The 13,766-nt window shown below is 42.4% G+C and overlaps 1 protein-coding gene across 1 annotated transcript in view; it reads right to left on the reverse strand.

Moving 5' to 3' along the window:
• FGGY (FGGY carbohydrate kinase domain containing) overlaps positions 1 to 13,766 on the reverse strand; it is a 253,617-nt gene that overhangs the window by 76,047 nt on the left and 163,804 nt on the right. The window contains exons 10-12 of the mRNA XM_015419670.1: positions 8,659 to 8,720; positions 3,363 to 3,510; positions 2,158 to 2,232 (exon numbers count right to left, since the gene is read on the reverse strand). Coding sequence (XP_015275156.1) covers positions 2,158 to 2,232; positions 3,363 to 3,510; positions 8,659 to 8,720 — 285 coding nt within the window. The remainder of the gene's footprint in view (positions 1 to 2,157; positions 2,233 to 3,362; positions 3,511 to 8,658; positions 8,721 to 13,766) is intronic.

The following is a 13,766-nucleotide window of genomic DNA, read 5'->3' on the forward strand; positions in this document are numbered from 1 at the left end:
TTGTTTGAAATGTCTGAGGTACTTCCAAAAATGCTGCTTTTTCCTCTTCCTTTTTTTTGTGGAAAAGAATGTGCCAAGGAAAAGGCGTGGGGGGAAAATGGATTTAAATATGATGTATGAAACCCCTGTCCCAATATCACTTTACCAATATCACTTTATTCAAGCCAACAATGGATAGCAATGGGTTTAGAACAGCAATGTTAAAGAGGCCTATGATTCTGACTAGATTTTTAATGAATTTCATGTTTATATCTAGGCACTGTTTCAGTTAACATTAATGGCAAATGCCAACTGATATCATGAGTCAGTATCAAGCCCCCAAAGAATTATAGCCAACTTCAGAAATTAAAACTATGCACTCAAAAGAAGGTATCAAACATCACGAAAACAAGAATTAAAACCTGAACATTACAGAAAATGGCATGTTTTTGCCAATACAATTCTCTGTTGCCTTAATTGTATTACTGCTGCATACAGACAAGAATAACTTATCAAGAAAAAAATTAGACATGATCAGTTCTCTTTATATTACAGATCTCAATCATCACTAAAATCTGACGCAGGCAAAACAGGACTAAACTTAAAACCACATTGTAATAATGTGCCACAAAGCACTTGGATAATAATAGAAGGTTTTCCCAGGATATCCAACTGAGTTAGCTTCCACCTCATTAGCATAGAATAATGCCATGGTACTTGTCTGGCACTGAGAAGTTGTTGTCTGTAATCTCTTTCATGAGACAATATCACCAGCTCTTAGTTTTCAAGAAAGTGATTGCATTTCTTATTTAAATTAAAGGGGTGGTATAAAGTACCAAGTATATTGGTATTACATGACTACAGCTCAGCAATAATAGGACTAGTGTTAATATATTCCAGGTTCAGTAAGAGTAATCCTGTTTTTGTTAATAGCGCAAAAACAGTGTAAATGCCATTCACAGAATCGGCTCTTACCAGCTAGACTTTATGGAGTGCCATGATGCTGAATGTAAAAGCAATTTGCGCTGCCTGTCTGCCTTTGTAACCCATATCAGAAAACAGTAGCAACTGGTATCTTTCAAGGTAACCCTAAAAAATGACTGACTGGGCAGAAGGAAGTGAAAGAATTTCATTCCCATGCCAGGCCTTACATTGCTTTTGTGATGTGTTTACAATGCTGTAGATTTACATTTCAATTAAACAGGATTAAATTATACATTGATGACTAATGACTGAAATTAGCTATCAAGCATGAAGATGCAAGTAAAAGTACAGTTGTAGACCTCACTGTGTCTAAGACTTTAAGAACAGCAGAATGACTGGTAAATGTTTTGCCTTCTGAAAAATGCTATAGAAAGTAAAATCTAAAGCAAAATGAAACAAATCCTGACAAGTCTTACTTGCTTTGTTAGAAGATGATAGGTTCAGCCTTGTCCAGGAAGGCCTTTATTTTGATAAGCTTTCACACCTTACAGAAGACCAAGTCCAAAGTCTCATTAAATCCTAAACAACTGTTTCCTCTGCCATGCCCTCTCCACCTACTGTTTGCTCATTGGGAAAGTTATTACATCTAAAGTAATCACAGGAAAGGGAAGGGTATACTGCTTCCCAAAAGCGAGCAAGTGTCTTGAGTTTTACATTCTCTGCCAAAGAAGAAGAGGCCCAGTTTTCATAAACAGGAGGAGCCTCTTAGGAATACAGCAACCATGTGTCAATATAGTCTAGCATACTGACAACAATCAAGTTGACATTTTAAAAAGATTTCAGTATAATAGAACTTCGCTTCTCAAAAAACTTTATTGCAATAGCTTCAGAGGAAAGATAGGCCTACAAAGAACTCACTAAAAAGAATCTGAGAGGCAATCTCCCACTATGATCTAAACAAGGGCATTTCCTAAATCCTGAGAGGAAATACTTGGGTAACTAAACTTTGAAATTCACCTTATTCTTACCTTATGGTAAAAACACGGGTAATGACAAATTTGTTTCAAAAACAGGTATAGTCAACCTATAACACTGGATGAATTAAAATTTCATTTATCTGTTGTAAAAAAATTAACATTGTAATTTGCTTTCTTAAAAGGGCAATCCAAAACAGAGTTACACATTTCAAAGTCCATTGAACTTAGTGGCCTTAAAAATGCTCAACTGCTTAGGATTGCAGTGTAATTTACTTACAGCAATGGCTTGAATTGTGGCCAAATATAGAAGAGCAAGATCATCAAGGCCTTGAGATAATGTCAGTCCGACAACCTGCAGGGAAAACAAGGAGAAGCATACCGTTCTTGCCAATCTGAGATTTCAGTATTTTCAGAATGCTTTGCTAAGAAATTATTAAAGTGAACTGCAACTTTGCTTTTCTGAGTTGCACAAGTAGAATACATGTTTGTTTTTTTTCCTGGACAAATGCAAAATTTAAATGCTCACCTATTTAATGCGTAGTAGGTCAAATTATTAAGATGCTATTCTCCTTGATGCTATTCTCCTTATAAATCATATTTTAGAAGTCTCTTCCCCCCCCCAAATACATTTCAATGAAGTATTTCAAAAGGCACTATGAGACAACCATCTTGCTCACAAGGGCCTGCAGAACTTAAAATAAGATCCACACCTCCCCCCCACCTCTCCAGGATGCACACAGTAGGTACTAGTCATAATGGTACACAGATGGGGTCGGCAACTCCAGGCATATATGCCAACAGCATCACATCAGATCATTTTGCTTGGCACACAGGGTGCGATGGCACTGTCAGCCACATACAGTGCCTGTCACTTCTTTGAAGCAGGCACTTGTACTATCCCCTCCCTCTGCTTCTGTATATATTTTGTACAGATGAGAAGAAAAAATGCTGGACTAGTCCCCAGTCCCCAAGAGAAAAGGCAACACCATCCCATTCTTTTCTTCAGGTTGGCATAACATGAGATTGATCAAGCTTAACTTGCTGGGACTGCAGTCTTTTTTTTTGGGGGGGGGGATAGCTTTGCAAGACACAATTCTTACTGGATCACATTTTCACTTCATACTTCATATTTTTAGATGTGCATGCAAGATGTCTGATAGCAGCAATCATATTTGAAAACCCAAACTAAATGTTCAAATGTGAACACATCTCTCCCTACATTTTATTCAAATGGTATTATTTATTTCAGATTTTCACCCCATTTTCCCATTAAACTGTTCAAATCAGCTAATAATAATGGATGTAGAAGTACCCAGAACCCAGAACATGTACAAATTTCTACAACAGCAAATGTAAAGGAGAAACCCAAATCATGTGTGGCCTGTACTGATTAACAATGAGATTTTAAAAAAAAAAATCTAATTCCAAGCATTTATTTTACTTCCTTATTCTGTTTTGACCCTTCTGCAAAGACAGGCTTACCATGCCCTTTAGAGTCAGATCTGCTAAGGGAGATCTGTTGCCATGGAAATCTGGCCAAACATGCAAATCAACAGTGAGGAAACCCACAGGCAAGGATTTCTTAATCAAATCCAGGTGACCATTCAAGTACATATATATACTTTGAGCACTGCAAGAGAAACAAGCAGAAAACAGGGAGGGGTTGGGGGTAAGCAACAGAGGTGCTTCTCTGAACATACTGCATGATAAGTACCCCTAACATAAGCACATTTGAATAATCAGAAAGCCCACCTGGAGAAGAGTCAGACGTAGAGCTAGATTCTCATCTCAGTAGCACCTAGAAGGTGATTTATAGTCCAATCCTAAGCAAGTCTCCCTTAGTGCAAGGACTTGTTTAGGGTCGCAGCCTGGTTGCAAAATCTCCAACCAAGTCTCGGTGACTTCATCTATATTAGCAGGTAGCTTTACAGACAGCAATTGAGGTTTGAAGACTCTCATGAAGAGGACTACAATACATGAGACTTCTGGAAAGCAACTGTGCACATGAGCCTGGCATGCAAAACATCTGCATGTGGAATTAATCACAGGACTTGCTCATGGGAATAATCTTGTGTTTAGAAACCATGGCACAATACAAATGCTGTTGCGCAGGCATTAGAAACCTGGTATGCCATCCAGCAAATGCTTAATTTCCATCAATTTCACTAGAATTTACGTGTGCTTAATTTTCTCTGGAATACACCCAGAGATGAAATCCAAAGAAAGTAAACTTCCCTCTATGTTCCAGTGAAATTAGTGGGAATTGTGATCCAGCCTTGGACAGCCTGTACTGGCATGCCAGCAGAACATGCTACTATGACTTACAATTACCATGCATTCTAAATTTCTAGGAACAACATTTGGGATAGATTTTTTAGATTCTATCTTTGGGTTTGCCTCCTCTGGAACACCCTCATTTGTAGGAGGTAGGTCAGTGTGAGCATCTTCCTCTAATTACAATTGATTGGTCATTGTCTTTGTTTTGGAGGTCTAAGTAGTGATATTCATTTAGCCTCTGCATGTATATTCAGTCATGCACTAATGAGCTCCCTGAGGGAATTTGGCATGTGTTTACTGCTCTGACTTATGACCTCCTTGCAGCTGTATATTTATGCTCTGAGTTTATGCATTCAGCTGCACATTGTTTCAATTAGGCCGCTATACCATGTGTTCGCTATCGAAGGTATCATTCAAAATGAAATACACTTGGAAGAGATTAAACTAATTAATTCATATCGTTATTCTCATACTTTAAAATTTGCTTTATGTAACTTCTTGAGAGGAAAAATACATAGCTTAGACAGTGATTACAATTCTTCAGTGTCCTCATTTCATTTCTACCCCACACTGGCCCCCAGTCTTCCACTGAAAAAGAGAATGTGATCAGACTTCCTAACTAGTAAGCATGTAAAGCATTGAAGCCAAACACACCCCACTCCCAATGATACGCTATTTACATAACATTGTCTCCTCATTGGTTACCTCTATTTGCATAACACTGCCTTCTCATTGGTTACCTCTAGAATCCTGGTGGTCTATTGTTCCATCTCTTATGGACAGACCTGGGATATTCCAGCCCAATACATAACAAGGAGTGATCCCTTGGTCTGTATATAGAGAAGGATTTTGGGAACTTGGTTGATTGTAGCAGACTTCTAAGCCTTAAGAGTCAGTGAAACTCATAAAAACATAAGAGAACATAAGAGGAGCCAATGTTGGATCAGGCCAATGGCCCATCCAGTCCAACACTCTGTCACACAGTGGCCAAAAATAGCAGGTGCCATCAGGAGGTCCAGCAGTGGGGCCAGGACACTAGAAGCCCTCCCACTGTTGTCCCCCAAGCACCAAGAATACGGTGTATCACTTGCCCCAGACTGAGAGTTCCTATTTATACCTTGTACACTTAGACACTTATACTTAACCTTCTTAACTCAGGCAGCTATACTTAAGTGTTTAAGCAGACACTGAAAAGAAAGCTTCTCTCCTCAAAGTTTCAAAGACCTTGTTGAAAAGCAAAAACACCTACTTGTTGGCAACAAAATATCTTGAGTTTATATGATTACAAAGTTACCTCATTTTTTATCATCTGTTCACCTCATATATCCAACCCAATTGTATTTGACCTGTTTCCCCTCCAAGTTAAATAAAATATTTTGTTTATTTTGAACATTCAAAGTCTCTTGTGTGCCATTTCAGAAGTACAGGTTAAGGTGATTATGTCTCTTCCCTCAATCCCCTGGGCTGGGCCATCTTCTAAATATATAATACTGTGATTGGGTGGGACAGCCATAGACCAACAAAAAAGGAGAAAATAGATAAAGGGGCTGCTCAGCAAGAAAGAAAGAAGAAACAAAGGGAAAATCCTGTGTGTGATGGAAGGAAGAGGACAAGATCACCATAGAAGTGAACTCAGCAGGGTATAATGCCATAGAGTCCACACTCCAAAGAGGCAATTTTCTTTGGGGGAACTGATCTCTGTCATCTGGAGAGCAGTTGTAATTCTGGAATGATCTCCAGCCCCCACCTGAGTTTGGCAACCATAGCTCCCTTGGAGGAAATGGCTGCTTTGGAGAATAGAGTCTATGACATTATACCCTTTTGAAGCCCCTCCTATCCTCAAGCCCCACCACCCCAAACTCCACACTCCAAATCTCTATGAATTTCCTAACATGGAGTTGGCAACCATACCTCCTTCCCACTCAACAGCCAACCTACTTTATATACTGTCTTCTCTGCAGCCTCTAGCTAGGAAAACTATAGCCTAGTTGTGTAGTACCAGCCACTACATACTATTAGGTTACACTGTCTCCATATTGCTTTTCAAATTGATTATTTTGGACCACAGTAGGAAGGGACCTCCAGGGTCATCTAGTCCAACTCCCTGCACAATGCAGGAAATTCACAAATATCCCCTCCACACACACAGTAATTTCTGCTCCATGCCCAGAAAATGGCAAAAAACCTCACTGGCCAAACTGGCCTAGAGAAAAATTGTTACCTGACCCCAAAGTGGTGATCAGCAGTTCCCTGGGTATGTAAGAAAGGGCCATGAGAACCAAACACTAATGCAACACTTCCTGCCCTCCTTCTCATGTATGAATTGTATTCTTATTGAAGCTACATTTGGGCCTATAATTGTGTTTACAGCAATTTGTAATAAATACATTTCTGTATAATTTGCATTATTTATATATTGATGTTTTATACCTATTGAAATTAATATTGGGCTCCTTATTTTGTATCCAATTAAACAGTAAGGACAATAAAATTAAATGTATTTACTTCATTTATACCCCGCCTTTCTCCTCAGTGGGGACCAAAGCAGCTTATTCTCCTCTTTTTTATCCACCCAACAACCCAGTGAGGTAGATAAAGCTGAAAGTATGAGACTGGTCCAAATTCACCTACTGAGCTTCAGCAGAAAGACGGGGATCTGAACCTTGTCTTGCAGGCCCTATTTTGAAGCTCTAACTGCTATACCACACTGGCTTTCATAGGGTGACTGCTGTTGAACAGCAGCAAGCAGCTAGGCCTAGTTGAGTCATGCAAGTCAGGTAGTATCAAGTCACACAGAGGTTGCTTCCAGGCCTAGGGTTGCCAACCTCCAGGTGGTACCCTGGAGCTATCTCAGAATTACAACTAAACTCCAGAAAACAGAGATTTGTCCACCTGGAGAAAATGGCTGCCTTGGGGGTAGCCTCTATGGCATTATATCCATCTGAGGTCTCTCCCCTCCCCAAACCCTGCCCTCCTCAGACTCTACCACAAAAACTGCAGGAATTTCTCTACCTGAAGCTTGCAACCCTAGTCAGTTCTTGCCCCAGGAGTCCTCCCTCAAAGGCCGAAAATAGACTTGGGAAGGTCCCTGCCCTAGGGCTGCCAAGTGGGGGCGGGTGGCGAGTAAACCCCCACTTTGGAGGACCGATTTCTGCCGCCGCGGAATTGGGCCCCAGGGGGAACCCCACCCCGGCGTGTGCGTCACCACAAAGTGTTATGACGCCGGGCACGCTGGGGGCGGGGCCACGGCCATCCGAGGGGAAACTCTATGGTTTCCCCTTGAATGGTCGTGGCCCCGCCCCCAGTGTGCCCGGCGTCATAACGTCACTTCTTGGTGATGTGCGTGCAGCACGCGCACGCGCTCCGGGATCCACCCGGGAGTCCCCCGCTGCGGAGGTAAGCTATACTTGGCAACCCTACCCTGCCCCCTCCACCTCCTTTTTGCTGACAGAACTTAACATGGAATGCTGTGCTTGTCTAGCAACAGCCACTGAGGGAATCTATTGCTTAAAGCTACAGGTGCTCCTTTGATCATTTTCGGGTTTTTCTAAGCTGCCCAATGGTGTTTTTTTTAGATTTTACAAGTCTGTTTAGAACTGCACTGCCAGACTCCTTCGAGGACTGCTGCCATGTGCAATCACTTCCTGCCAACCAACCAACCCTCCCACTAAAGCATAGCTCTGTGTTAATGTTAACTAATTAATTATTTCACTGTGCTAAGAAAAGTATGAGCCTTTGTATTCAGTGCTCAAGGAAATGACTTTGTATGCACTAGTTTCCTGTCCGAAGAATGCTAGATGAATCTAAAGTTATAATAGTTTCAGATATCATAAAATATCACTGGGGCTGACAATAAAGATGTCATCTGTACAGAATAATTTTATTTTGTGGCGTGTGTCTTAAGAATTGTAGGTCTTTACCAAATTTCTACTCTTTCTGGAAGCTATTCTAACATAAAGGTGAATCTTCAAAGCTTCAAACTCTTAATTTGCATTATCTATATTGATACCCTTGCTGCATTTTCCAGTCTGTTTAAACACAGAATTAATTATTCCTGTGATCATTTCTGAGGTGGCAAAATTACTACAAGTGGATTGTTCCTGAAAGTTTGATAGGGTAGAGGACCTTTGTGAATTTCAATAATGTGGTGAAACAAGGGTTTGAAACTAGGCTGAGGTACTGAAGTGTCTAAGCATTCACAAGAGTGTATGCAATGAAAAAATGGCTAGGAGAAGGCAATTTCTGGGGATGTCACCAACTCAGAAATGACCAAATGAATCAGTCTTCAGGTGGATATATTTACAACAGAACTGGCTATACTGTGTAATGGTAAGTATAAAGTACAAGCTTGTAAGGAAAGAGAAAGAAATTAAGATGGTGGCAAATAGGACAACCTGCAACCCAGTAAAGCTGGAATATTTCAGCTGAAGTAGTTTTTGATTTGCAGTGAAAGTAATGTTTCTAACAGGAAGACTGTAAACAAAGAAATAAAGATGGTGACCTGGCTGCAGCTTTTGTTTGTAGTTCTGGGAAAGCAGCGTGTCCTTGGACGACATGCTCTATCTTTAAAAACAGAAAGAGAGAGAGAGAACAAATTTTGAGTCCAGTAGCAACTTTAAGCCCAACAAAGGTTTATTCAAGGTATGAGCTTTCATGCGCATGCACACTTCACACCAACACAGCTGCTCACCTGGATCTGTCTTCAGAAAGAGAGAGAGAGAAATTTATAAATGATTTTGCATATTGTTTCTTGTATTGTTATTTTTTTAAGAAGAGAAATTTTGTGATTCTGTAATCTTCAAAAAATACTCATTTTAGTTCAACTATGTGCAATCCCAGTCAAACTGTTAAAGGAAATCTTTATGTTTCCAGTATTGCCAATTGTGTATGGCTGCAATATTAAGGTAACTACATCTATGACACAGACCTTTCAGGGATTATATGCAACTGCACACTGTATTGGCATGAAGAATATAAGCACTGAATCAAAACTTGTCACTGTATGTTGATAAACTATGAAAGTATGTATAACAATTTCTTTTGGCTCACCTTAGCCTTTGAATTCATCTAAACTGCAGCAGCACAAGCAGAAACTTGATGGCAAGATGTGCTTTCATGCCTAACAACTCTGGAAAAACTGGTTGGCTTTCCCTGTTTTCCAAGACACCCTTATTAATAATGCCTGTGTGTATAAGCCTACAGGCAGAAAGGAGCTGAAAAAGAGAAGGGCCTTCTCAGTTCTTCCAAGCACAAGATAACTGAACAATTTAACTGTTCAATTTGCTTGTGTGAAACCTGAACTTCACCTTCTCCTTCATGCCTGAAATAATTATTATGGTGTTTAACACAATTATTTAACCTGAAAGGAAATAAAGCCCAACTCCTGGAAATTATCTAGAATTGAAACAACGCTCCTTGAAATAACTGTGTTTACATCTGAAGTATCATTTTATGATACAAAATGTTTCTATCAACTTAATTCCAAAAGGCTATCAGAAACACATAATGCAAAATTAAATGCAACACACAATAAGGCTCTTATCTGACTGCAGGATTCTACAAGGTTCTGTACTTTTGCTCATGCTGACATCAATACCTATCTATATTGATGTTCATATCAATATCTATCTAAAACCACTGAATGAAATAATCCAAAACTTTGCAGGGTACCATCACTATGCTGGTCAAACCCAGCTATCTTCCTCTTAGAATAAACCTCCAGAAGAAGCCTTCTCTGCTCTAGGATGGTATCTGTTTGTTGTGGTCAAGTAGCTAAGGGAGAATTAGCTGAAATTAAAACAAGATAAGGTGAAATTGATGCTAATGGGCAAAGCCGATGTTCTGAAATGGATTATGCTTTCTACCCTTGAGGCTCTTAATCTCTCTCTGACAGATTTGGTAAAGCATTTGAGTTTTGTTAGATGCAGGAAAATAAGCTGGTAAAATAACTGAAAGTGTTTTCATCAGCTTAATTTAGCATAGAAGGTAGCTTCCCTCCTAAATTCAGCTGGGTTAGTCGGCTGGGAGGTCGGGGTAAAAATCTGAAAAATAAAATAAATAAATGTTGATTTGTGCTACAGTAATGTCAAGATTAGACTATTCTAGTGTGCTTTGTTTGAAGACAAACCAGAAACTCCAACAGGCTTAAAATACAGCTGCTAGACTGTTGTCTGGAACTAGCTGTTTTTCACATATTACACTCATCTTGAGATCACTGCATTGGTTGCTCCTTTGTTTCTGGGTTCAATTCAAATTGGCGGTTCTTATCTTTAAAACCCTTCATACCCAAGACTCCAATAATCCAATCAATGTCTTCTCTCCGTGTTCCCATAGATACATTTAAGACATGCCAGGTTTGTGTTTCTAGCATAGTGGTCCCAAGATTATGAGGGCCCCGGTCACATGGGCTGGATAACGTGGGGGGGGGAGGCGGGGCTTTTTGCACTGCCGCAATTAGAGCCGCCATAATGTGATCCCACGTGTTGGTGGCACACTACGGTTCCTTTCCTCCGCGCCTGCACATCAACGAGGGGCCGGAGGGAAAAGCCGTGGCTGGCGCAATCACACCAAGGGACTCCGGAGGCATCCAGTGGCAAACCCGTTGCTAGTACCTCCGAGCAGGTAGTTTTTAATCCCGCATTTTTGGCGGTACGCCACAGGTTTGCCACGGGTGCGCTCCACTTCCCAGATGTTGCGGTGTGATCGCGCCGGATAATCCGCCATGCACTCGTTGCTCTCCTGTGGCAAATCCTCCGTGTGAACGGGGCCGAGAATGGCTTTCCTGAAACTGTCAAGAAGGCACCTACTCTCCAGGCTGAATTGTTTCAGGGGTTCTTGAAGATGGTTGATAAGTCAGTAGTCCTTTCTGTTTTATGTTATTGGATTCATGTTTATTTTAATTGAATGTTTTAATCTTTGTTGTGAACCATTTGAGTCCGGTTTGGGAGAAAAGTAAAGTATAGCTCAAGGGAGGTAACCTGGATTGTGATTACACAACTTCCTAAATTTTGAAGAATTTATTATATGTTTATAGTTGCACACATCTCTTCAGAGTGAAAATGACACAAAAAAGGAATATATCTATGCCCTCAACACCATTACTATCTGTAACATATTCATAAATTTGGCCACCCGTGTGAAAGTTGAATGATGTAACTGGGGGTTCAGTAAGCCAGCCTAGGGTCTCAACTACATAGACAGATGCTTTAGGCTTGTTTTTAAAAGAATCTTACATCCCACTATCTTTCAAACCCAGATTCCCCAGTCCTAATACACATTTCCTTCAACCATAGTAGCTTCCTTGCAAATGATCCTAGAATTGGGTAGTTTGAGCAAAGAGAAAATTGGGAAATGTTAGCATAGACTGGGTGGACAGCCTGCTGCCACATGGCAAGTTTTCTGACTTTTGTGGCTAAAGTAAAGGGAAACTGTATTTCTTTCCTAAACAGACTCCTGAATACAACCAAAGGCCACACCATGAAAACATATGAAGGACCATATGAGGGACAAAAGTGGCCATCACAGTATTTCCACATGTCAGTGGTTCAGGCTACAATACTTGAACTGACACAAAACCAAGTGCCTAATACCACCTTATCAATATAGCTCATATTTTTATTACAATTAATGGTTGCTAGGTAACACTGATGAAGCACAGCCCCAGTGGAAGCTTGTATGATCCCATTTATTTACTTGGGTAAAAGTATTTGCTAATGAGAGAAAATCCTTAGCTGGGATAGGCTGGCATATTTTTTTAAAGAGGATAAGCAATGATTGTGCCTGGGTGGGGATAGGTTGCCAACCTCCAGATGGGGCCTGGAGCTCACCTGCTTTTACAACTGCCCTCCAGACTACAGAGATCAGTTCCCCTGGAGAAAAGGCTGCTTTGGAGAGTGGACCCTATGGCATTGTACCATGCTGAGGTCCCCTCCCTCCCCAAATTCTGCCTTTGCCACCTCAAAAATCTTGAGGTATTTTCCAACCCAGAGCTGGCAACTTTAAGTAGCGACCAGCTCATGGCAGAGGGGATAGGAGGATGACACAGATACACCATACTAAGGAGAATTAGGCCACGACTTCATTGACTACAGGTTGCTCAAGTCTTGGTGCAGCAAAGGCTGAAGAAAATGTGTGCAGCCAATAGCCCAACTGATATCATAGAATCACAAAGTTGGAAGGGACCTCCAGGGTCCTCTAGTCCAGTCCCCTGCACAATGCAGGAAATTCACAAATACCTCCCCCTCTGCATCTGCGGTGACCGCTGTTCCACGCCCAGAAGATGACAAAAAACCTCCAGGACCCCTGGCCAAACTGGCCTGGAGAAAAATTGCTTCCTGACCCCAAAGTAGCAATCAGCATTTCCCTGGGCGTGTAAGAAAGGGCCACAAGAACTAAGCACTGAGGCAACCCTTTCTACCCTCCCTCTTACGATCTGCCTAAGTTCACAGAATCAGTGCATCCCCTAACCCACGTTGGGGTAATTAAGGACCGAGGGCTGGTATTAGGGGGAAGCAGCAGCCAAAGCCACTGTTCGTGCCCATCACAAGCCTCCTGTGGACATAGTCAACATGTCAATCCTAAGGCTGTTATGCACCCTGCCCTCTTTAGGAAATTCCTGTCATGAGCGACGATGATGGCGCTGAGTCCCTGCCCGAGTTGGCATCGCAGCCAGAGGTGCTGGCACTGCCAGAACCAGAAGCTGGCCCCTCTGACTCCTCACAAGCCGCAGCCCCTGACCCAGCTTGACTGCCCCTTCCGTCGCCACTCCTGCCGGTGCTAGTCAATGATGAGGAAGAATACGAGATACACCAGATCCTGGATTCCTGGCACTATCAGTGTGGCCTACAATACTTCATCAACTGGGAGGGCTATGGGAGCCCGCTGAAAACCTTCATGCCGCAGACCTGGTGCAACAGTTCCACGACTTGTACCTGGATAAGCCCGGCCCTTCTGATGGGGGGGCCCTGGGGGGGATAGTGTCATGAGCGGCAGTGCCGGCACCCAGTCCCCGCCCAAGTTGGCATCACAGCCAGAGGCGCCAAATTGTCAGAATCAGAAGCCGGCCCCTCTGACTCCTCACAAGTTGGCAGCTTGCCAGCGCCTGAGCCTGTAAAGCCTGCACCTGGTCCTGCGGCAGCCGAGGAAGCACAGGTGCAATCAGGGAGCCTGCCTGACTCACCTCCGTGGGTGGTTCAGCTAAGGGAGCAGCTCTGCAGAGACTTAGCCATCCGCCGTCAAGATGCACGCTGGCAGGGATGGAGAGCACCGAGTCCTATTAGCAGGAGCACCACCACTGCCACGGGAAGCCCAGCCAGAGACCTATATAACTCCCACTCAGCATTGGGCTCTCGTGGAAGCAACGAGTCACCTCTGTGCGTGCCTCACATCCACCTTCGGCTCCTGTCCTTGGACCCCCACTCTGGCTTGAATTCCTGGCTCCCTGACCCCTGCTTTGGACAACCCCTCTTTCGAACTCATGATTTGGCTCTCGCTCTGATTCTCCTGGCAGCGCCCTCAGACTGGACTTGACTTCTGCCTCTCATCCCAAACTCAGCCCATGACAATTCCCCCTTTAGGTAATGCAGGGAGCCCAGCTCTGCACACCCTGTA

The sequence above is a fragment of the Gekko japonicus genome, unplaced genomic scaffold, assembly GCF_001447785.1.
Source record: "Gekko japonicus isolate JY-2015 unplaced genomic scaffold, Gekko_japonicus_V1.1 scaffold1347, whole genome shotgun sequence".
NCBI lineage: Eukaryota > Metazoa > Chordata > Lepidosauria > Squamata > Gekkonidae > Gekko > Gekko japonicus.